Source organism: Leptonychotes weddellii, chromosome 3 (genome assembly GCF_054177405.1).
Source record: "Leptonychotes weddellii isolate Sample4059 chromosome 3, ASM5417740v2, whole genome shotgun sequence".
NCBI classification, from domain to species: domain Eukaryota; kingdom Metazoa; phylum Chordata; class Mammalia; order Carnivora; family Phocidae; genus Leptonychotes; species Leptonychotes weddellii.
The window spans coordinates 63,713,876-63,739,202 of record NC_138371.1 but is presented as its reverse complement, the minus strand read 5'-3'; the positions used below and the strand labels follow the sequence as shown (position 1 = coordinate 63,739,202).

Here is a 25,327-nt window from a genome sequence, read left to right as displayed (position 1 = left end):
TGTTTGAACTATGCCTCCTTCTCTGTGGGGTTCTGGGAATGAAGTGAAGTGCCTCAAAGTGTTAAAATCTGGCTGAGCTGGTTGGAGTCCCCCTTGGATGAGTCTGTATAAGAAGTTAGCATCTTAGGTGAGATTCTTAATGTCCACTAGACTTGCAGCATTGCAGGCTGTATTTTATACCAGTAGCCAGGTGTGGGCAGTGACACAGGGCTTGGGAGATCGCTCTTACCGGCCCAGGGATCCAAGGCATTCAGTGCAAAACCTGGCCAGCAGCCCGAGTGAGTAGGAGCCATGTGACTCTGGTGAGTTGGAGTGTGCAATTGCCTCCTGCTTCAGAGCTACCTGATCCGAATACTAAGCAGAGCGAGTGCCGGGCTGAGTGTAGGACACTGAAGACACTGCAGAGAAAGGTGCTTATTCCAGAGGCGTTACAAAACATGGAGATTAAAGACCAGGGAGCTCAAATGGAGCCGCTGCTGCCTACGGTAAGAGACAACCTGCTGTCACAGATTAACCGCATTTGCTGCAAAACCTGTCAGGCAAGCGGTCGGCTGGCTAGATGCAGTGATCGTACTTTTGGGGTGGTGGATAGCTCCCACGACATATGGACAGGGGTCTCCTCCCATCTCGGGTGACTGAAATGCATAACGCAAAGCACATGATTTTTTCCCCCCTCTTCTCAATATGGATGCACTACGGTGATGAAATGTCTCATGTCTGTTGCTGTTGGAAGAGATGGCTAGGTTTTAGCAGCAGGGGCAGCTGTGTGTCTCTCTTCCAGCCGGTTTCTGCCTATCTCTGTTTCTCAGGCTGTGCAGTGGTGGCTGAAGACCCTGCAAAGAAGCCCCCCCTTTTTTTTATCATATTCCATTCATGATAAATTTCCTCCCTATGCCTCACCCCCCTGGCAGTGAGGTAAGGGAATCTGCTGCTGTTGCAGCTCCAGAGATTTAGTCTGCAGAAACCAGGGGAAAGGAGAACAGGAGGATTTGTGTGTGTGTGTGTGTGTGTATTCTGTCAGTCTCTTAAAAGGAAATGTGTCATGGTTCACATACAAAGAAGGTGTGTGTTTTGGGGGGACAAGCAGACAATTCAGCGTTGAATATCTGAAAGGTTCCTGAATTGTCATTTAGAAAAAGCCTGTTTATTTCTGGGTCTTAAGACACCTCCCTAGATCTAATTCTTGGGTAAGTTGTCGGTTTGCCTATCCTCTCCACAATCTCTCTGGCTGGCTCACAGACTTTGTAGCTCTTCAGGCAACATCTTTCTCAGTCTGGAGCAGCTGATGTTGCTGTGTTCAAGGAAAAAAAGAAAAACAACAACAACAACAGTATTTTCTTGACGCAACAGAAATGCCAAATGTAAGCTTCCAGCCATCTATCAGCACTATCACAGCTCAGAGCAGCAGAAACCTCCTCCCTGCGCCAAACCAGGAAAAGGGGCTCCTCTCAGCTCTCTGTTACTCAGGTTGGTGACCCACCTTGCAGACTAGGGACTGGCAGCAGGCTGTCCATTTCCAAGTCCATTTCTAGGCTTTGAACACATCTTTACATCAAATGATACCTCAGGGGGAGTGGGCAAATTCTGGGCCACTGTATTTTTAGGACCTTACCTCTCCTGCTGGGCTCAAAATCTGCAAAAGATGCCAGTTTGCATCCGGAATTGGCTGTGGCTACTGAGCATGCTCAGTTCTCCTCAGGACGCTAGATCTGGGCCGGGAGGGAGCAGGAGGATGGGAAGAATGCAGGCATCACTACCACGAATGGAGCCTAAATAAAGAGCAGGGGCAGTGAGGGGAAAAAAGAAAGCATATCAATTAGCCTACCTGCTTAAAAGTAGAGACATTTCTTTATGGATCAAAGTAGAGCTGTTTTATAAAAATGAGAGTAATAAGATTTGTCTATCTTCCCAAACTTGAATAGATACATAAATTAGGATTCTGTGGGTACTCAGAATAAAGAATGACAAGAATATCAGAGAACAACTGTTCCTTGGATAAAAGGAAGGAACTATACATAGGAATTGAGGGATGGGGATTTAGTAAAGGTTAGGATATAGGGGAAAAACCCTGTTTTTAGGGGGAAGGGGTTTGGAAATTGTCCTAGAAAAGCAGGCTGAAGTCAGTTTGATGTGGCATATGAGTTGCCACTTGTAGGGAACACTTAAAGGGTTTGGGATGAAATGAGGATTAACAGGATGGATTTAGAAGGGGATAACATTACTGTGCTAGATGGGCAATCAGAGTGTGGCTTAAAGGAACAGAGGAAATACAAGTGTGGCTAGAAAAGAAGGTTTATAATCAGTCTGATGGAAATTTTTGGAGAGTCAAAGATTGCATTTTATGTGGATAATGGCCAGTACAGAATAGTTACATAGTTACATACCTTAATGGCAAAAGAAGATCATGCTAGCAGTTCATTATATGAAAAAGAAACTGGAGAGGCTAAAAAGGATGCTGAATTACTAGCCTACTTTTATATTTATATAGTATTTTCAGCTTTTCCAATTGCTTTTGTGCCGCCCCTTTTTTAGTTTTCAAAACAATCATGTTAAGTAAAGCAGATTTTATTATTTTAATTTTAAAAATGAGAAATTGAGGCACAAGGAGTTGGAATAACATGTCTAAGGTCACACAGTATTGAAGCCAGGACTACAATATAGGTCTTCTAAAACTAGTTCAGAAAAAAAGCACTTTTTCTTTTTTTTTTTTTTTACATTACATTATTAATCAGTCTTATCATAATCAGATCCTGGACTGGAGTTTTTCTACTTGGAAGAGAAAGGAAGAAATAGCTTTGGACTCTGTTTTAGAAAATTAATCAGATGACTTTGCAAATAATTATGTAAGAGGCAATATGGCATAGTATTTAAAAACAGTCTAGTAGGTCTCAGCACTGCTATTTATATGCTCTATGATCTTGGGGATGTGATAAGCCTTAGTTTCTTCAACTGAAAAATGGGAAGGGAATGGTACATATCTCTTGGGTTTTGTAAGGAGTGATTCAAATAATCGATGTGAAGTATCTGTGATTTAGTAAGTTCTCAGTAAAACTTAGCAGCTAGTAGGGAGGAAAGGGAGGAAAACATTCTTTTTAAGCCTCCAAGGTTTACCTTCATTTACTGTATATAAAGTTCGTTTTAAGGGTGTGAGTGAAGGAGGTCCTGACATGTTTCCTTTTTTTTTCCCCCTCAGTTTAAAGATAATTATTTAAAGATAATTTAAATATTAAATTATTTAAAGATAATTTTCTTTTGTTGGATGAGGCATCTTTGCATTTTATGGGCCCTTGGCACTCTAAAGGTTAGGACGTTCAGCTCTTCTAGGCCCAGAATACAGTCTGGCCTTGATAGCACCTGAAGCTATGGATCAAGCTGTGTTCAGAAGATTCCTCCATTTATTAAAAGTCTGTTGTTGGCCAAACATTTTCTTGGGGCTGGGAATATAGCACTGAACATCTTAGATGGACAAAACTCTGTCCACATGGAGCTCACAATCTAGCTAGTCTATAGATAGAGCTTTATTTAACTTGTTGAGAAAAAGTGCTGTTTTCTCCTCAACTATTTAACCATTGTTATAAGCTGTTTGACTTTGGTGGATATGGAGACTATATGTCATAGTAATGATGGTGATATCACTTTAGTAAAGATAGAATTAATCTTTTGAAACGAAGCCAGGAATTTAGGATATTGCATAGGACTTCAAATATTTCATTGACATTCAGAGTTGAATTTGCTTCTAGGAGTAACCTGACAATCTTTAAATTACTAGACCATGGAAGAGACTTATAGGAGAATATTTTTATAACAAATATTTTTATCTTATGCCATTTAATTTGGGGTGATGTTGTAGTGGTTCCATGTTGGATCCCTTCTAAAATTCTGCTGTCCTAAAAGGAACTTATTTTAAGTTGAACTTGCTTATAAAACTGCCCTGAGGTATGGAACTAGAGTAAAGATCACTTTTTAAAGGTAATTTGTTGGTGTAGAGTAGATGGTGGAATATTGTACCTTTTAAAAATGCTAATTCTAGATTTCCAAATGGCCCAATTTATTGCTTTATTTGTGAAAAAAAGTTATGAAAAATCTTCTATATTATTAAATTAAGGAAAGGGAAATGGGACTAAAATGTCAAATAACAAAAAGAATACATAAGTTGGCTAAGTAATATTAGTATTTTTATTTTACTTAAATTGTAATTTAGATTATAATACTAATTTAAAGAAAACATACTCTCGTAGTAATACATAGGAAACAAGATGCCGTATAAGAAATCAATTCTCGGGCGCCTGGGTGGCTCAGTCGGTTAAGCGACTGCCTTCGGCTCAGGTCATGATCCTGGAGTCCCGGGATCGAGTCCCGCATCGGGCTCCCTGCTCGGCAGGGAGTCTGCTTCTCCCTCTGACCCTTCTCCCTCTGACCCTCCTCCCTCTTATGCTCTCTGTCTCTCATTCTCTCTCTCGCAAATAAATAAAATCTTTTAAAAAAAAAATTAAAAAAAATCAATTCTCCTTTTCCCCTTTATAACTTGAATTATTACTCTACAGTAGTGAGTGACTATAGAAATAAACATATGTATAGGATGCTAAGGTAGCTAATGAGTGGTAGAGTCTAAAGTCTACAAGTATTAAGTTTATGCTAAAGATATTGAGGTCAGATGAGGAAGTGAGATCGCTTTTCATGGAGAATTAGAAAATATCTGGACAAAGTTCTGGAACTCAAATAGAGTCAGCGAGCACAGCCAAAAAAAAATTCACACTTCCAAGGTATCATTTCTTTCTAACCTTAGGATGATGGTTGCTTCAGAAGTCTAAACAGGGCAAGACCGGCTACAGTGTATTGCAAGATGCTTCAAGTGAATGGGGAAATGTGGGTGCCATGCTCAACACTTTTGTGTAGAGAAACTCTACCTTTCCTACCATTCTCATACCTCATAGGATACATGACACTTGATCATTGGCTTTCTGTGAGAATACCACTTCCAATCTGTATAGTAATATTAGTTAAGTTTTATTTATTTTTAGATAAATGTAAATTAAAGTTCTAATATATTGTCTCACATAAAAGAGTTGTTTCAGATACCCCTTGGAGGTATGTTGCTCATTTAGAAAAAGGGAATAACTAATATTTAATGCATCTATTTTATGGAATCATAAAGGTTTGGTTAGAAAAGGACTATAAAGCTCAATTGCATATTTTGGACTAACTCCTTAATTTACACATGGTGAAACTGGACACCCAGAGAAAAGAAGATGTATTTAAGGTCATTCTGCTTACACTAGTTAATGGCAGAGCTTGGCCTAGAGTCCAAATCTCTTGTTTCTTTCCATCTTTGTATAGTCCCTCTTCTATTTTTTTAAAGATTTTATTTATTTATTTGACAGAGAGAGAGAGCGCGCGCACAAATAGAGCGGCAGGCAGAGGGAGAGGGAGAAGCAGGCTCACACTGGGATCATGACCTGAGCTGAAGGCAGATGCTTAACCAACTGAGCCACCCAGGCGCCCCTGTGTAGTCCCTCTTCTAGCATAGAGTAAACATCTGATTAAAATGATGATGGTAATTAGACAATCTTTATGAAGTGATAAGAAATATTGTCTCAGGCTCACACTAAGCACAGACATCTCTAGTCTTCATGATGATTCTGAAAGGTTGCTAATGTTATCCAGCCTTACAAGTGAGAAACTGAGGCTGAGAAGATTGAGTAAGTTACCCAGATTCAGAGAGCTAATAAGTACTGAGATAGGATTTGAAAATATTGCATCTAATTAAAAAGTGACTGTTCTCTTTAATTAGAACCAATTAAAAAATAAAAGGAATACCATTATAAAATGGGCTTTCTCATCTACTTCTTCAAAAGTGAAAGTATTCTGATATAAGATCTTATAAAATTAAGATACTGCAGGCCACATATTGCATGATTCCATTTATATAAAAACTTCAGAATAAGCAAATCCTTAGAGACTAAAGTAGATTAGTGGTTGCCAGAGCCTGGGGCAAAATTGAAGAGTGATTGCTAACATCTATGGGTTTCTTTTTTGAGTGATGGAAATATTTTGGTGTTACATAGTGGTGATGTTTGTATAACATTGTGAATTATACTGAATTGTATATGCAAAATGTCAAATTTTACCTAAAAAATATCGCAAAAAAAATGTAAGTTATTGTTTAATCATTATCACTAATAGGGAAAAAACATAGGATCTAAACAATTCTTATGTAAATCATATTTATATATATAAATCAAGAAAAGGGCAAGTGGAATATATATTCATGAAAATTTACAATGCACATATACATATACGCATATGCACACACACACACACCCTGGATAGTCTTTACCACAAAATTTATTCTTTTTGTCAAGACAATGCTGAGGTTGATCAGGGTTTCAGTAAGCTATTTGCAGACCTAGAGGTCTTTTGGAATATATCTTCAAAGCTGAGTTAAGAGAGTATATAGCATATCCTATGTATGGGAGAGGAAGAGAACTATTTAACTTGGGTCAAATTGTTATTTTTTTCCCTCCAAATCATTTTTCTGAACTTTCTCCTGATATACTTTAAACTTTAACATAAGGAACATCAAAACACCTAAATTTCTAGGAAAATATATATTTTTTCCATTATACCTCACTTTGTGTTACCAACATTTTTTTAAGGCCATTGTTGGTCTAGCCTCATATAGTGTTATGTTACTATGGACTATAATAAACTCCAAGGAAAGCATCGATTCATTATCAGTCATTTTATAGTGATTTTCAAAGTATGTTTCTTCTAAGATCTTATGATGCTTAAGGAGATTTTTTACATATTATAATAAATGCATATAATATATACATATATATAATTTACATATCATAAAATTCTCCCACTATAAATGTACAATTCAATGATTGTCAGTAAATTTACAGAGCTGAGCAACCATCACTGCAATCCATTTTAGAACATTTCATTGTCCCAAAAAGCTTTCTCCAGCCCATGTGTAGTTAACAGCCACTTCTTCTGACCCTAAGCAATAATTAATCTACATTTTGCTGATTTGCTTTTTGCCTTTGTAGATTTGCCTTTTCTGGACATTTAACATAAGTAGAATTGTACAGTAGGTAGTCTTTTGCATCTGGCTATTTCTACTTAAGTGAACCATTCTTGACGTCCATTCATGTTGTAGCATGTATCAGAAGTTTGTTCCTTTTTATTGCTGGAAAGTATCACATTGTATGGGTGACAGACATTTTGTTTATTGAGAGTTTGGTCATTTGTATAGTTTCTCACTTTAGGCTATTATAAATGGTGCTGCTATAAATTTTCATGTATATGTCTCTGTGTGGACATATATTTACATTTCTCTTGGGTAGAGTCCTATGAGTGGAATTACTGGATCATATAATGAGTTTATGTATAATGTTCAAAGAAATTGCAAGACTCTTTTTCAATGAGGTTGTGCCATTTTACATATACCACCTGTACCATAATATAAGGGTTTTGGTTTCTCCACATTTTTGCCAACACTTGATATTGTTTGTCTTCTTGACTGGTCATTTTAATGAGTGTGAAGTGGTATGCTGTTGTGATTTTGATTTGCATTTTCATAATGAGTAATTGTCTTAGTCCATTTGGTTACTATAACAAAATATCATAGACTGGGTGGTTTATTAACAATAAAAATTTATTTTGCACAGTTCTGGAGGCTAGGAAGTCCAAGATCATAGAGCAGCAAGCTTGGTATCTGGTGAGAGCCCATTCCTGGTTTATAGATGGGCATCTTTTGGCTGTGTTCTCACATGGCAGAAGGAGAGGAGAGCTCCCTGGGACCTCTTTTATAAAAGACCTACCCAAAGGCCCTACCTTCTAATACCATGACTTTGAGGGCTAGATTCCAATATATGAATTTTGGGGAAACAAAAACATTCAGTCTATAGCACTAATGATGTTGAATGTCTTTTTATGTGCTTATTAGCCATTTATATATCTTCTTTGATGAAATGTCTATTAAAATATTTTGTTCATTTTCAAATTGGTTATTTTGTTGTCTTCTTGACTTAAAAGAGTTTTATTTTTTAAATTTTTTAAAAAGAATTTTATTTATTTATTTGACAGAGAGAGACAACGCGAGAGAAGGAACATGAGCAGGGGGAGTGGGAGAGGGAGAAGCAGGCTTCCTGCTGAGCAGGGAACCTGATGCGGGGCTCGATCCCAGGACCCTGGGATCATGACCTGAGCCGAAGGCAGATGCTTAACGACTGAGCCACCCAGGGCCCCAAGAGTTTTCTTTTATATATATATGTGTATATATTGGATACAACTTCCTTTTCGGAAATACGATCTGCAAATATTTTCTCACTGTCTGGCCTTGTCTTAACTTTTTTAGTGGTGACTTTTGGAATACAAAAGTTTTTAATTTTGACAAAGTGCAATTTATCAATTTTTTTCTTTTATTGATTGTGCTTTTGTTATTGAATTTAAGAAATCTGCCTAAACCAAGCCCACAAAGATTTTTATTGTATGTTTTTTTCTAGGAGTTTTATAGTTTCAATTCTTACATATAAATCAATGATTTGTTTTGAGTTAATTTTTGTGTATGGTGTGAAGTTAGAGTCTAAATTCTTTGCATATATATATATCCAATTGCCCAAGCACCATTTGTGGAAAAGGCCACCTTTTTCCTTTGAATTTTCTTGCCAGCTTTGTTGAAAGTAACTATCAATAGAAGGTCATTTTTTCTGGGCTGAGTTCTGTTCTGTTTATCTATATGCATTTCCTTACCCTAATACCACATTGTCTTGATTATTGAGGTTTCATGTGAAATATGAAATCAAGTAGCGATTAAGTTCTTCATCTTTGTTCTTCTTTTTCTAAATTGTTTTGGCTATTTTAGGTTCTTTGTACTTCCATATGAATTTTAGGATCTACTTATTGATTTCTACAAAAAAAACCTGCAAAGATTTTGATAAGGATTGTTTTAAACTTACAGATCAATTTGGGGAGAATTGCCATCTTGGCAATATTGAGTCTTACAAAACACATACATGGACTGTCTCTGTCTATGTATTTAGATCTTTAATTTCTTATGGCAATGTTTTGTAGTTTTATTTTCTTTTTAGTGAGGACTTCTAAGTACTATATCAAGGTTGACACAAAAATTCCTGGATGCCATTTACATACAAGTTCCTATGTTAAGTTTAGGCCATTTCCAAATAGTTCAGGACTCCAAGGGTCTTGGAAATAGTGATTAATCTATGGGATTGAGTGGGATAGAGGGATAAAGTATTATAGCCAAAGACTTGGTATGGTTTTGACTTAGTGATAAAGTCCTTACATCAGTATCATCAAGACTTGATGATTCATCATGAAAATTATGCTCTAAGGATCTAATAAGCAAGTTTTTTTTAAGAAGAATTTTCCCATTGCATATTGAATGTGTTAGGTTGCTGGAGTGCCTCCAACATTTATTGTACCTATGCTTCTTCTAGCTTATTCTGAGAAACCAATATTATTTAGAGAAGGTGATTGCTTCCTAAAGACTTTTTTTTTTTATTAATGGGGCTTTGATATCAAAGATGATAACCTAGTCACATTCCAGAAAGCAAGTGCCATAAAAAGTAGTTAGGTATATAACTGCCAGATGGAATCAAAACCGCTCTGCTGATGAAGCACATTTCATTATTGTTAGATTCACTCTGTTCCTTTCATAAGTACAGAGGTGATTTTCTGTTGATATTTAAGCTGCTCTTGGAATAAGCCTATCCAAACTCTTCTGATTTGCTCAGAAACAAGATTGTGGTTAAAAAATGGAAAAACATGTAGACATCAAGACATAGACCTAATGTATAATTTAATTTGTTATTTAAGTGCATATCATGTACCTCGTGTTTTATTAATGAATAATGTTATGATATAAATGCCTGCCCAAAAATCTGGTATTATATAATTTTACAAAGCACTTCCAGGAGATATTTTTTTTTCCTCCTAAACAAAGGGATTGTTATTGAAACTTTGAACTCAAGCTGCATCAGAATCATTAAGAGGGCTCATTAAAAAATGCAAGTTCTGGGACTCACTCAAACTTGAAGACTTGAATATCAAGGAGGTAGTGCCAATAAACAAGAAATATAAAAACTGCGTAGGTGATTCTTATGTACACTAAAGTTTGAGAATATTTACCTTAAAAAATTAACTGAAAACTTATAGTATGTCTGAATTGTTTTAGCTGTGGGAATGCTAGAAGACCAAATCTTGCAAAGAAAAAAAAGAGAGAGCTATTTTTTATAGATCATAATAGATTACAAAATTGCTTACTGCTTATTTTACTCATTTAGCATTTATTACATATTACATATCACTTTGCAATTTATATGTGTATATAAAATTACTTTTACTCATATATAAATACACATACATATAACTTGTTTCCTTAATTAGAGTGCTAGATTCTTAAAAGCAGAGTCTATTTCACATAATTTTGTGCTGCTCTCTAACAGAGCCAAGTGCAGGCAAGTCCTTCTTAAACATATCATGGGTAGTATATTAAGGAGCAACATTAGTAGACATCAGTTGTCAAGAGCTTAAACTTTGGAGTCAGACCGTTCTAACTGTTCCAATTAAGTATGTATGCCAGCTTTGGCAAGTTTCCCAGCTGTTCACAGCCTCATTTTTCTTACCTATAAAATAGGAATGATAACAATAATAATATCTACCTCGCAGGCTCATGAGAATCAATAAATTATGTACATATAATGTACATAAATATGTATACACATTCATATATAAGTTATACTGTTTGGAAGAATTACTCAAAAATGATAGCTATCATTGGTATGACTACTGGAGTAATATTCTCCTTTGATTGAAAATAATTGCACCAAAGATTTTTATACCCAATATGCATAGTTAATAATGAATTATTGATTTAATAATGCTTAATCAATAACTTGATTTATCCATTTGAGAGTAATAAGATGCAAGCCAATAATATAATCTGGTAAGTATAATAAAATATATTTTTCCTAATTCTAAAATTAATACTTATTCTTTAAAGTGGGTTAGAAAACACAGAAAAGCAAATTTAAAAGAAAAAATTCATTTTGTTATTTTTTAGCTTCTTATTTTGAGACAAATTTTGCACACAATAATTGCAACAATAGTACAAAGAGTTCCCATATACCTTTCATTCACTTTGCCATAATATTAACGTCTTACATAACTATAGTTAATAATCAAAAGGAAATGAACATTAGCACAATTCTGTTAAATAAGCCACAGTATTTATTAGGATATCGAAGGACTAATATCATTTTTCTGTTCTAGGATCCCATTTTGTGTTTAGGTATCATGTCTCTTTAATCATCTCCAATTTGCGAGTTATTCCCTACCTTTCATAACCTTGACACTCTTGAAGTATACAGGGTATTTTTTTTTTGGTAGATTCGCTCTCCATTTGTGTTTGTGAGGTTCTCATAATGAGATTGGGGTTATGCATTTATTGTCAAGAATACCACTGAAGTGATGCTTCCTTCTCAGTGAGTTATATCAGGGGATAGATGAAGTCTTATCTTGGGGGATGTTAACCTTGATTACGGAGGTCTCTGCTGGGTTTTCTTTTTTCTTTTCTTTTTTTTTTTTTTTAAAGATTTTATTTATTTATTTGACAGAGAGAGACACAGGGAGAGAGGGAACACAAGCAGGGGGAGTGGAGAGGGAGAAGCAGGCCTCCCGCTGAGCAGGGAGCCAGATGCGGGACTTGATCCCAGCACCCTGGGACCATGACCCAAGCCGAAGGCAGACACTTAAGGACTGAGCCACCCAGGAGCCCCTCTGCTGGGTTTTTGAGTGTAAAATTAAAAATCGCCCCTTTGTAATAATGAATATCTTGAGGAGATACTTGAAGACCATTGCGAATGTCCTATTTTTCCTCAACTCTTTGCCCACAAATTTTAGTGTTCATCAGTGACTATTTCCTGTTTATTATTTACGTATTACTGTGGTATTTGCCTATTGATTTTCTGTCTCATCCTTTCTGCGTTCCGAAATTGGGCGTTTTTCTGTAGGGAAGAGCAGTCACATAGCCTCCATTTATTCATTCAATTGCTCCTTTCAGTACGGACTCAGAGCTATTTATTTTATTCTGTGGGCCATATTCTAACACTCTCACTTCCAGTTTTGTTGCTCCAGCGTTTTCATCTTTGGACAGTAGGAGCTCCTTCAACAAGCTCTCATTCTTTTTGAGCACTTCCTTAGTGTTTGGCGCTAAGGTTTCCCAGGGTCATCTTGTATTTTCTCTGCCTCAGCCCCAGAATTGGTCATTTCTTCAAGGAGCTACTAGGCGAATTTTTGAGGCTGCGTATAAATATTGCCAAAATTCCTTCCAGAAAGATTATAGAACCGGTTTTTATTTCCACTAGAAGCCTCACAGGTATTTTTAAAACGTTGGTGATTGACAACATTTTGCTAACACTTTCTTTTGTATTCCATTTCCAACTTTACTATAGGTTGTGTTTCTCTCTGAAGTATTTTTTTTTTTTTAAATCACAGTTCTGAAGACTGTTGAACGATTTGGAAAATTCTTCAGTTTGTTCACCTTACTCAAATTATTACCAAAATTCTGCTTATAGTTACTAGCTTATCTTTTTTATATATATATACAGGGTTCCTTTGTACAGTGAAGATATGAAACTCTAGCCCCATCATTGCAGATCCATACTAGATACCATTTTGGCCATGAAAATTTTCAGTCATCTTTGAATGAATGAAATATTTCCCCTACTTCTTCAAAACCACAGACATTCTTTAAAACATTTTTTTTTAAGAATGAAGTTCATAGAGGTCCGTTTCACAAGGTGTTTCAGTGTCTTATCCTTTTTCTCAGCCTAACTGATTATTAGTCTATGATAGGCACTCAGGTTTTATTTGTTGCATTAAGATGATTCTTATGTACAGCATTTTCATCTTTACCACTCCTTAAGAAAAGACTGTCATTCTTATTTGAACCATCCAGGACCTTTCATGTCACCAAAACCATGTTGAAGAAGTACCTGAAGATCCTGATGACAAACTTGACAAAAGTAAAATTCTTAGACCTTTCTATATGTTGTTACTTAAATAAAACATGATGATTTGGACTGTGCTCATAACTCTCTGATTTAATAATTCTTTTTATCTTTATGTGGCTTGAAAAATATAATTAGTTCTTAAGAACTGATATTAGGGTTAATCTACTTTAATTCAAATAATTTAGTAAACAATTGTACAACAGAAATTGTTTTACATTTGTCTTGGCATTGTAAGCTAGTACTTTCTATTTAGTTTTTAACATAAATATCCATTATAAATGGTTATCATAAGAACTAAACAACAACAAATCTTGAACATCCACTCTTTTAGCTTGATATTAGAAACTGCTTAGATACTAGTGCCAGTCTAATAAAGGAGCTGGAATTTCCAGTACAGACCATTTCTGTAACATAAAGTAATATAATATCTTGCCAAATCTTTAGGAGGACAAAAATGCAGAAATGAGGAACTTAATATCAACTTTGTCCGCTTAAAAGATCAGTGAAGCTTTCTCATAATTCAGGAAATTTTAACTATGGTATATCCATTTAAAACATGCCGAATTGGGCGCCTGGGTGGTTCAGTTGGTTAAGCGACTGCCTTCGGCTCAGATCATGATCCTGGAGTCCTGGGATCGAGTCCCACATCGTGCTCCCTGCTCAGCAGGGAGTCTGCTTCTCCCTCCGACCCTCTTCCCTCTCGTGCTCTCTGTCTCTCATTCTCTCTCTCTCAAATAAATAAATAAAATCTTAAAAAAAAAAAACAAAAAAAACCCATGCCGAATCAACCTTGAACCCAGCTTTGAAAAGATCAGCCTTTCACGAAATTACTTCAAGTAGCTTATAATTTCACTTATTCCCTTTCATGATTTAAAAATATTATTCCATTTACTTTTACATACTTAAACTTCCTTATATCTCTTTGACTAGGAATACTGAAGTATATAGCTTTCTCATCTAAACAGATTTCTCCCATCTTTAGAAATGGTTGCATGATCTGGCACAGGTTAAAAAAGGGCTTATATCCTTGATTCCCTAGGACAGTGATGTATCTCAATGCAAAGTATCTAGTTAGCTCAGTAGCTCTCTTGATCTCAAGTAGGTCAAATATTTTATAATGAATTCTACTACCTAACTTTCATGGTTACATTGAAACTTTTGACATTAGAATCAATTTTTCTTGGGAAAATATACTTTCCTGGTGTTTCTCTTGGTTCCTAAAATATCTTGAAAAGGGAATGAAGAGGCTTCAAAAGTTTATTGAATTGCAGATTGTTCCATAAAACAATAATTTGGTGATTATGTTTCAATAATTTATAAACACATATTTATATTTATCTCAAAAATTACCTGCATATTTAGAAAACAAGAAGCATGAGTGCTTCACAAAATGCGATTGAACTTTAATACAAACATTAATATATGAACGGTTCATATATTTTAATGAATCTAAAATTTTAATTGATTCAATTACATTAATTACCTTTATGGCAGCTTTCCTGTTAGATGAGAATGGAGGAGGTAAACAAGTAGCTTTTCTGTCTTTTAAGAAATGCAGCAAAGATTCCACCTACGTAGGATGTTATAGTAAAATGTGCCAATCATGGGCTTAAGAAACATTTTGCACTGTTTTGGTAATGTCTTTTTTTTTTTTTTAAAGATTTTTTTTTTTTTTTATTTGAGACAGAGAGAACGAGAAAGAGAGCACATGAGAGGGGGGAGGGTCAGAGGGAGAAGCAGGTTCCTTGCCGAGCAGGGAGCCCGATGCAGGACTCGATCCAGGGACTCCAGGATCATGACCTGAGCCGAAGGCAGTCGCTTAACCAACTGAGCCACCCAGGCGCCCCTGGTAATGTCTTTGTGCAGACAATCCATGATAAAGGGAGAATCAGATCAGTACAAATAAGTAAGACTCAAAGATAATTCAGATTATCTTTTTAAGTCAATAGTTTCAGTGTTCTGTGGCCTTTTATGATATGGTCAGTCAGGTGTGGCCACAAAAAGAGACACAGAAGAGGGGGAGGAAAACAAAAATTTTCGTCCTTAGCGACCATTCTTCAAAGACAAAAAAACACACAAACTAAACACAATAAAATTTATTTATTAAAGATTTGGGGAACTTTTCAGACTACAATTTGAAATGACAATGAGGTTACAATAAGATAAGGACAAGATGGATCTTAATCCATCTAGCATTTCACAAAAGTGATTAGACATGCGAGAGTTAGAGACCATTTGATTTTCAGAAGTAATAATTGAATACTCAGAAACAATTGAGGAGGACATTATGCTAAGTGAAGTAAGCCAGACACACAAAGACAAATACTGCATGATCTCACATATGTGCGGAATCTAAAATAGTCAAACACACAGAAGCAGAGAGTAGAAGAGTGGTTGCTAGGGGATGGGGAGAAGAGGGTATGGGGAGGTGTGGGTCAAAGGTACAAGATTTTAATTATGCAAAATAACACAGGAGACGCTCAGAAAAGCCATGTTATACTGACAAGTCTTTGGAAAGGGTCTTGCTACATGCTTTGCAGGGGCAAGGGGAAGTGCTAGCTTTTGGTTAGATGGCAGGGAACAGGAGCAAGGAAAGTTTAGGCCAGAGCCTTTATATGGAAAGGCAAGGCAAGGCAAGCCAGGATAAACAGTTTAGAATTGTCTAGTTTAAATAATTCTGGTGGGCTTTGGGCTGTAGATGTGGTCTCTAGTTGCCTGGTACCTGGCCCTGGGATGATTTAGGGCAGGAGAATTATTGATTGGTTGTGTGAGTTAGATGAGGAGGAAGTTGGTGGTATAGATTTGGGATTGGTTGGTTTGTATATGAAAAGTATATTTGTAGGCAAGTTGTTGTTATCTTTGGGATTTAGCTAGCCCTGAAAGGGATAGTCTCTCCCTGGGTCTGTAAGGCCCCAAATGCCAGATCATCAGTAATACCGAAAATAGGAAAATATAGTTACTATACGTGGTTCTGTGATGAATAGATTCCAAGTAGACAAAACTAGAATCTACAAAAACAAATGGATATCCTGTATTAATCTATAAATTCTCTTTTAAAAGGAAATGGAGAAAGAGTACCTGTCAGGCTAAGTGTGACCATCCCACTTTATCTATATCCAGGTATAGGAAGGATTTTGGCAATTCCCAGTAACTTTTTCTCTCTTAGTTTTATATGCTCCCATGAAACTATGAGCTTTGATGGAAATTTTATTAAAAATTCCAGATATGCTTTTTTTGGTAACACACCTCTTGTGATAATATTTGCCTATAGCTAACATATATGTATAAACAAAACTTAATAAAGAGAATATGTATAGGGAAGACAACATATAATTCTGATTAGCCTCCCCCTGATTTTTCTCCCCAGGCTTTTACAAGTAGATTAGTGATTATTTTATGTTGGTCTGACTTTCTAATTACATATTCCTTTCTGATAAGCCACTGCAGTGGTATTATATTATATGAATAAAGATACAAGAGTTCACCTTTGATTATTTTGGATAAAGCCTGCGCAAGAAAACACTGTATTGTTTGGACTTGGTTATATTTTCAAGAAGTTAAGATTTTAGAAAATGTAATATTCCCAAAGAATTTAGTTTTGGCTGAACATTCAAACTGAAAACGAAGTAAGGAAATTTTACATAAATCTGAGCCAGTCAAAATAAAGAGCAATGAACATTTATCAAATGCAGTCTAGAATGTGTTTGGAAACTTTTTAAATCTTATTCCTTTTTGTTCACCTGAATTATATATAAAACTCCCCCCCCCTTTTTTTTTTTAAGATTTTGTTTATTCATTTGACAGAGACCCAAGAAGGGGGAGTGGGAGAGGGAGAAGCAGGCTCCCTGCTGAGCAGAGAGCCCGATGCGGGGACTCCATCATGGGATCGTGACCTGAGCTGAAGGCAGACGCCCAACGACTGAGTCACCTAGGCACCCCTACAAAACTCCCTTTAATAGTAGGAAGCATTTACCTTTGGAAGAGAGAAAGGAAATAGCCTAAGGAAAAGGTGATAATACAATTCAATAGCGATAACTTCTGTTAATGTACATGACTGTTCTGTGAACTGAATCAAGCTTTTAAAAGAGTTTAATAGAAGCTTAAATTTCCATTGAATATAATAGTTAACTATATGCAAAATTTAGCTATTGCCCAAAATTTTATAAAACTCCTAGTTTTATAAAGTTGTTTCTAGTGCTAGTGGCTTTTTTGGAAAGTCCATATAATTCCTGTGATCTGTTTATAATGTGGCTAAACAGATAAATTGATTAAGTCTCCATAAGAGTCAAGTTCAGAATCAGGCTAGCAATGTATTTTATAATTAGTTGGGCATGAGTCTGTCTCCCACACTAGACTGTGTCTGAATTATGTCTGTATCCCTAGTGCCTGGTATATGACCTGGAATATAGTACAAGTACTCCATAAAAGGTGTGTTGAGTTAAAAAAAAAAAAAAAGTTTGGTTTTTGACTGTATGGTAATGGCTTATAAAGAAAATTTAGAGTACTCTCTGTTTAAACCCCTTGGCTTAATCCCATTAAACACTAGCTACATTTCTTTGTGATGTTCTTCAATTTTAGCAGTTAAATTTAATAATTCCTTTAAGCCAAATGGACTTTTAGGGTGCTAAAAATAAAAAAATTTCCCTTCAACTTGTTTTTGTCAGTTTGAATTTTGCATCAAAAATATATGAGAAATATTTTGATGTTGTGAAGCAGAAAACATTAGGCTAAATTAATAGTTTTCCCATTATAATTCCTGGTAGTGTGGAAGACATTATATACATATTAGAGCTCAAATTCATACTTTTACAGACCATTAACTGATTTGGAAGTTCTATGTGGGAATCAGAAGAGATTGGAGGATATGCTTTCAAATGTCTAAATAAGTAAATATATATTTTGTAATCAGCACTGCTGATAATGCTGTAAAATTTTAGCTAGCAAATGCTTTCTCTCTTATAAATTAAATTAGTTCCCGGGCTCCCTGCTCGGCAGGGAGTCTGCTTCTCCCTCTGACCCTCCCCCCTCTCATGTGCTCTCTCTCTCTCTCATTCTGTCTCAAATAAATAAATAAAATCTTTAAAAAAAAAATAAAAAATAAATAAATTAGTTCCTTCAAAATCAGACATAGGCAATACCACAGATATTTTTATCTTTGATATATTGACAAAAGCTTATGGAAAGCCTAGCTACTATGATAAAAAAGACATTTTACATTTGCTGAAATTCTTCCTTTTGCTTGGTTTTTCCATGTGTTGTTTCTGGAATTTTCAATATCTTAGGTAACAAGACTTTTATTATAACAATTTCTTTTTCTTCATTTATTCACTATTCTAAAATAGGTACTATTCTTGTAGGGGTTGCGTATCTTTTATGCTCAGAGATTTTAGAACAGCTTTTTAAAAATCAGCTTTTTCTTTTTATGGAATGATTATACAGGATCTTCTTAATTGAAGACTTAACAAAATCTGTTATGGTTGTTCTTTCACTTGGAGAGATCAAATTACTCTGATTTAACCTTGAAACTAGGTAATTCTTTAAATGTCCTTGGAACCAAGTAGTTAGCAGCATTTACGTGCCTATCATGCTTAATCGTGTTATAATTCTTCAAACAATTAAACAAACTAATTTCAGGTATTTCAACATCTGTAAGGATGATTGTCAAGGAGCATACTTATTTTCATGTCCCAATTAGAGGTGATTAAACCATGAAGAATTTGAAATATTAATTGATAATCAAGATGATCGTCTAAATCAGTGTACAAGCCTCATTTTTTATGTACATGACTATAATAAAAGGAACTTTTGGATGTTGTTTGATCAATATTTAAGAACATTTAATACAAAGTGATTTGTATTTTTAAACTAGTGTAGACAGTCACCAAAATCTGAAATTAACTTCAAAGTCAATTTAGGATAAATGTATAAATTAATTTGTCTACGAAAAGAACTGGAATAAGATGTAAGCACTACATAGTTATGGGAATGATTAGTTATCTACTGTGTTGTTAGGGAAAAAAGGGAAACCTAGGTTCATTGAGTTAAAAATGAAAGTATTAGTATGACATTATTGACATTTACAATAATTCTCTTTCAAGCTGTTTTTTCTAGGTTCAATTTCTTTAAAATTTGAATATAAGTTATTTCTATTTCTGGATTTCATACATTGTAAAACTTCTTTCCATCATCCAGACATCATATAGATTAGATGGTTGGGTTAGAGCAGTGGGTCTAGTGTCTTAGATCCACTAATAGTACTTGGGGCAGAGCAATGATACCAACCCAACTGAACAGCATGATGAGTGTTTTTTAAAAGTTCTTCAGTTCTGGGGCACCTGGGGGGCTCAGTTGGTTAAGCGTCTGCCTTCAGCTCAGGTCATGATCTCAGGGTCCTGGGATTGAGCCCAGTGTCCGGCTTTATGCTCAGTGGGAAGTCTGCTTCTCCTTCTCACTCTCACTCTGTGCTCTCCTCTTTCTGTCTCTCTCAAATAAATAAAAATCTTAAAAAAATAATAAAAGTTCTTTTACAAGAGCATCTATGCATTTTTCAAAATATTATTGTATCTATGAACTCATTTCTGCCTCCTCCTTCCATATATCTCTGAAGTAAGTAGCATAGGCAGCATTATTTTCTAGAAAATGTGATCAACAAATTCAGGTTCAGTTGAACATTTGACCATCATGAAGTAAGTTAATGGAACAACCAGAACTAGAACCCAAATGCCTTACATCTTAACTTTATCAAAATTTTTCTGTTACTCTGTGAAATGGCAGGGTTCCCTTATAGTTTCCTCAGGTGAGGCTGCAACTGTATTTTCCAAAACAGGTACCTTATGTAGTCTACTCTCTCACTCATTCACTTACTCATTCAGATATTTATCGAAGACAAACAGTATGTGCCATTGGGTGTTAAGGACTTGGCTAGCAGATTCCAGTTTTGCGTGTAAGCTTGGTGCTTCCTTGGCAAGAACTTTGAGGGGATGATTGTGATATTTATCAGAGTATTGTTATTGCTGAGACTCTAATAATTGATAAGTAGGACTAAAAATGTTCTTAAAAACAAGACATTCTTCAAGCTTTAAAAAATTAATATAATGAACTTGTAAAAACATAAAATCTAAGGTTTCGACTGATCACCACGCTGACTGCTGGCCTCCTCCATTCTCCACAGAAATAACCTTTGTTTTCAGTTTGGTGAGTATGCTTCCAGACCTGGCATGTACCCATGGATAATACATGACATTGTGCACATTTCTGAAAATGATATCATGCTATCGCCTTTATACACTGCTTTTTTATTTAAGCAATATTTTGGAGATCTATGCATGTTAGATGATTGATCTACCTCATTGTTCATCTGTTGCATATTCCATAGTCTATGTAACTATTTCCTATTATGGACATTTAGGTTGTTTCAAAATTTGTTCCCTTTTTAAACAATGCCTCACTAAAAAATTTATATATGTTCTCTGGAGTAGGTACTGAGATGTCTATTTGCATTAATATTTTTAATAAATACTGAGAAAATTATGCTTCAGATTGACTAATCCAATTTTTATGTGTTCTTTGAGATATTTTGTTAACCTATGCCTTCTCTGAAATGTGATATTATGTAAAAAATTTATTTTTCCCATTTAATGGGTTAAAATATGTGATCATTTTAAAATTTGTATTTCCTTAGTATATTGTTATTTAGAGATTTTTTTGTGAACCTATGCCTTCTCCCAAACATAATATAAAACTTTTTGTTTTGCCAATCTAATGGATAATTTTTAAAAACTTATTATTTCCTTAGGATATATTTTTAAGTTTATTGTTCATTTCTTCCTTTGTGAATTGCCTATTCATACTTTTTGTCCACTTAAAAAAAGACTTTATCTGGGTGCCTGGGTGGCTCAGTTGGTTAAGCGACTGCCTTCGGCTCAGGTCATGATCCTGGAGTCCCGGGATCGAGTCCCACATCGGGCTCCCTGCTCGGCAGGGGGTCTGCTTCTCCCTCTGCCCTCTTCCCTCTCGTGCTCTCTGTCTCTCATTCTCTCTCTCTAATAAATAAATAAATAAATAAAAAAGACTTTATCTTTTTCTTGTATATTCTTAAAGAATTCTTTTTTCTTTAAAGATTTTATTTATTTATTTATTTGAGAGAGAGAGAGAGAGCACATGAGAGGGGGGGAGGGTCAGAGGGAGAAGCAGACCGCAGGGAGCCCGATGCGGGACTCGATCCCGGGACTCCAGGATCATGACCTGAGCCGAAGGCAGTCGCTTAACCAACTGAGCCACCTAGGTGCCCTCTTAAAGAATTCTTATAGATTCTAATATTTGTCTATTGATTATATTACACATTTTATTTTTCAGGTTTTATTTATTTGTGGTATTCTTTCTATAGAAGTGTTTCATTGTGATGTACTCAAATTTATTAATCTTTTCATTTGTCAATTTTTGCTTCTTGTATTTAACTCAAGTACAACAATATAATTTCTTTGTGTACCATATTAAATTTTTTTTGATCTTTAACCTAATTATACATTTTTTGTAGTGCTATGAGACATGTATTTGTCTTTATTATTATTCAAGCTTAACATTAAAAAACTAACCTTTTTATTTTGGAATAAATCGAGATTTACAGAAAAGATGCAAAGATACAGAGTCGCCATATACCCTTCATCCAGTTTCCTCTAATGTGTTTCTTCTAACATCATACGTGGCACATTTGTCAAAACTAATAAATAAACATTGATATATTAATTTCAACTATATTGCAAACCCTATTCAAGTTGCAACAGTTTATCCACTCATGGTCTTTTTCTGTTCTGGGATTTCATCTAGGATAACACATTGCGTTTAGTATTCATGTCTCCTTAGTCTCCTCTGAGGATACTCTCTCTTTCCTTGTTTTTTTTTATGACCTTGATAGTTTTGAAAAGTATGAGTCAGATATTTTCTAGAATGTCCCTCAATTTGGGTTTGTCTGATGTTTTCCTATGATTAGACTGGGATTATGTGGTTTTTGGGAAGAATATCACAGAGGTGAAATGCTTTTCTTATTACATCCTATCAGTGGTACATGATATCAACATGACTTATCACTGATGATGTTAACCTTGATCACTTGATTAGAGTAGTATTTGCCAGGTTTCTCCATGGTCAAGTTACTATTTTGTTCTTTACATACTTTAGTTTTTGGAAGCAAGTCATTAGGTTCAGTCTACATTCAAGAGAGGAGGCTCTACCTCCTGGGAGGTAAGAAGTATTTATATATGTTATTTGAAATTATTCTTTAAGAAAGACTTATCCTTTCTTTCCCATTTATTTATCCAGACATTTATTTATATTAATATATACTCATGCATATTTATTTTATACATTGGATTATAATAAAATACTATATTACTTATTTTGTTGCTCAGATTGTTCCAGATTTCACCATTGGGAACTTTCAGGTTGGCTCCTAATAACTTTTTGTTGTTGTTTTTAGAGATTATGTCGAATTAAGGGAAAAGAAACATATATACGTCATGGATTAAAAAAAACTCAAAAGTAATAACATACACAAATATACCTGTTTTTCCAACATATTGACATTTGCTTTAAAAATATTTAGAACTTCAGGGGCGCCTGGGTGGCTCAGGTTATGATCCCAGGACCCTGGGATTGAGCCCTGCATCGGGCTCCCTGCTCGGCGGGAAACCTGCTTCTCCCTCTCCCACTCCCCCTGCTTGTGTTCCTGCTCTCGCTCTCTCTCTCTCTGTCAAATAAATAAATAAAATCTTAAAAAAAAATAAAAATAGTTAAAACTTTAAGTGGTAGAGGATTCTTTTGTATTTTGGCAAGTTCCTCTGTAAAATTGTTTCAACTTATTACTGTCTAATTATATTTCAGTGACAGTATTAAATAGTGAATGATCTGTTCACCTTTTATAAAAGTTGGTAGATTAAATCAAAATATCTACAAACAAGAAATATAGGAAACAATGTTGCCTATGAATTATTTGTTTTTAAATAAGTGGATGTGTGGAATATATTAAAACAAATGTGACCACTACCTAATAATTTATTCAGAATTTTTGAAAATCTCTCACCTTTGAAATTGCATTCTAATAATACGTGTAAGAGTATAACTCATATAAAATTGAATACCATTTTGCATAAAAATGATAACTTTGAAATACTGTTTGGTGCATGAGTCACCTGTCATTCAAAAATTCCTAACTTGATGCTAAATATTCAAGCCAATAAAAGTTAGGCCTCCGAATTAGAACATTCTTTTGTAAGAATTTTTTTAAAAATGTGCTTTGCTTTATAAATATACAGCTATATTTTGAAATGCATAGGTATTCTTAGTTAATACAGGTGTTTATTTAATTTCACATGATGAAAACAAAAACTCATTTAAAATAAAAATTGAAAATGTTATGGTCTTAAAAATAATGTCCCGAACATGGGGAACATACACTATGTCGTCACATTTACAAAGATTTATAATTTGCTGGGTTCCAAGATAGAGCATTTCAGATGATATTTGATATGTATTTGATGATTTTCTTTCTATTTCAGTTACTTTATTGTCATTAAAATGTTGTCTAGGTATAGCAAGCTATGATAATAAAAACAATAAATTTGAAGCATTGTAGAGTAAATGAAGTTTCCCTCTGAGTATTTTTTTATTAGTCAATCTATATGGATATATGGTGGAAAAATAAAAGACTCTTGTGTTAACTAGGTTACTCTGAACCTCAGTTTATCTGTCTGAAAAATAGAGCTCTAATAATAGCTATTTTGCATGGTTTTTGTAGGTATTTTATATGGAACATAAAAAAAGATCCACAAATGTTAATTCCTTCCTTTTCTGGTACACCATACAAAATTTATAAAAATAAAAATGTTTCATAGTCTATCTAGATTTTTTCTAGAGTTAAGCTATTAGTTGAGTAAAGTTAGTTATAACATTTTCTCCATATTTGATCTACTTAGACCACTAGAATACATATAAAGAATCAATAAGAAAAATTCCATAGGAGTTACTATAATTATTACTTTTTTTTAACAATGGGGTAAATGTTAATAATTGGCTGGGAACATGTTTTATCAAATTATAACACCAATTTCTATTATTTATGATGTGAAAATAGACATTTATAAATTTGTTAAAGTTGTTTCTGTTATTTGGAGATTATTAACATGGGGAACAAATAAGATCTTTCTATGAATCTGAAGAGCTATCTTAAGAAATTAAAATAGGAAGTTATAATAGACATGGGGTAAAGATGTAATGCTCAGGGCAATTGACATAAGTGACAGAGTATTTGACTTGTTAATAAAATGATCCCCCCCATTTATGGTGAGCTCATGCCATAATTTCTTATATATTTTTTCTTTCCCTGCAAGCAATGTGTGGCTTTTAGATGTTATTGACTTGTTAACTTAGAAGGTAGTCATTCTGCTCAACAGATGTTTACATTTCTTCTGAGTTATCCAATTTTTTGGTATATAGTGTTTATAGTAGTCTCTTATGATCCTGTGTATTTCTGTAGTATCATTTGTAATGTGCACTCATTCCATTTCTGATTTTGAGTCTTCTCCCTTTTCTTAGTCTAGCTAAAGGCATGTCAATTTTGTTCATCTTTCTGAAAAACCAGATCTTAGTATTGTTGATCTTTTGTATTGTGTTTCTGGTCTCAACATATGTTTACTGATTCCTTTGCCATCTTTACAAGTTTCTTAGTTGTTTGGTCTTTTGTTCTTATTCAAAGTTTGGGCTTCTTGAATCTGTGATTTGATGCTTTTCATTAGTTTTGGGAAATTCTTAGCAATTATATTTTCAAATAATACCTCTTTTATCTTTATCTTTTGTCCTTCTGGAATTCCAGTTCAAGTTATACTATCTCACCAGATCTGATGTCTCCTAACTCTTTCTCCTATATTTTCTATAGATTGCCTCTTTATCCTGTTTTCTAGATAATTTCTTCTGACCTATCCTCCATCCAGTTGGGACTTAGTTTCAGTCATGGTAGATTTTGGTTTCATATTTCATTCTGTCTAGTTGAATCCTTCATAAATATGCAATGTTACTTTTTATAGTTCTAGTTCCTTGCTGAAAATATCATTTTTACTTTTATTGACATAACTGTAGTAATTATAGTTTTTTAAAAAACATTCGCTGATAATTCTTTTCCATGGAGAAATGATGGGTCTGTTTCTGTTGTCTGTTATTTATGGTGGTTCTTATTCATGTTATTATAGCTCTTCTTTGTCTGGTTAGGTTTGATCATGTGCTAAATATTGTGT

General features: G+C 34.7%; 1 protein-coding gene across 4 annotated transcripts in view; it reads left to right on the top strand.

Moving 5' to 3' along the window:
• The first annotated feature begins 205 nt into the window (after positions 1-205).
• Positions 206-25,327, top strand: part of SLC4A10 (solute carrier family 4 member 10) — a 283,508-nt gene continuing 258,386 nt past the window's right edge. For 3 of the 4 annotated variants that reach the window (XM_081814314.1, XM_081814313.1, XM_081814311.1), the window contains exon 1: positions 207-485. In XM_081814314.1, coding sequence (XP_081670440.1) covers positions 438-485 — 48 coding nt within the window. In that variant the 5' untranslated portion in view covers positions 207-437. Of the gene's footprint in view, positions 486-25,327 lie in introns of all 4 variants that reach the window. The other variant, XM_081814312.1, reaches the window with a different exon arrangement.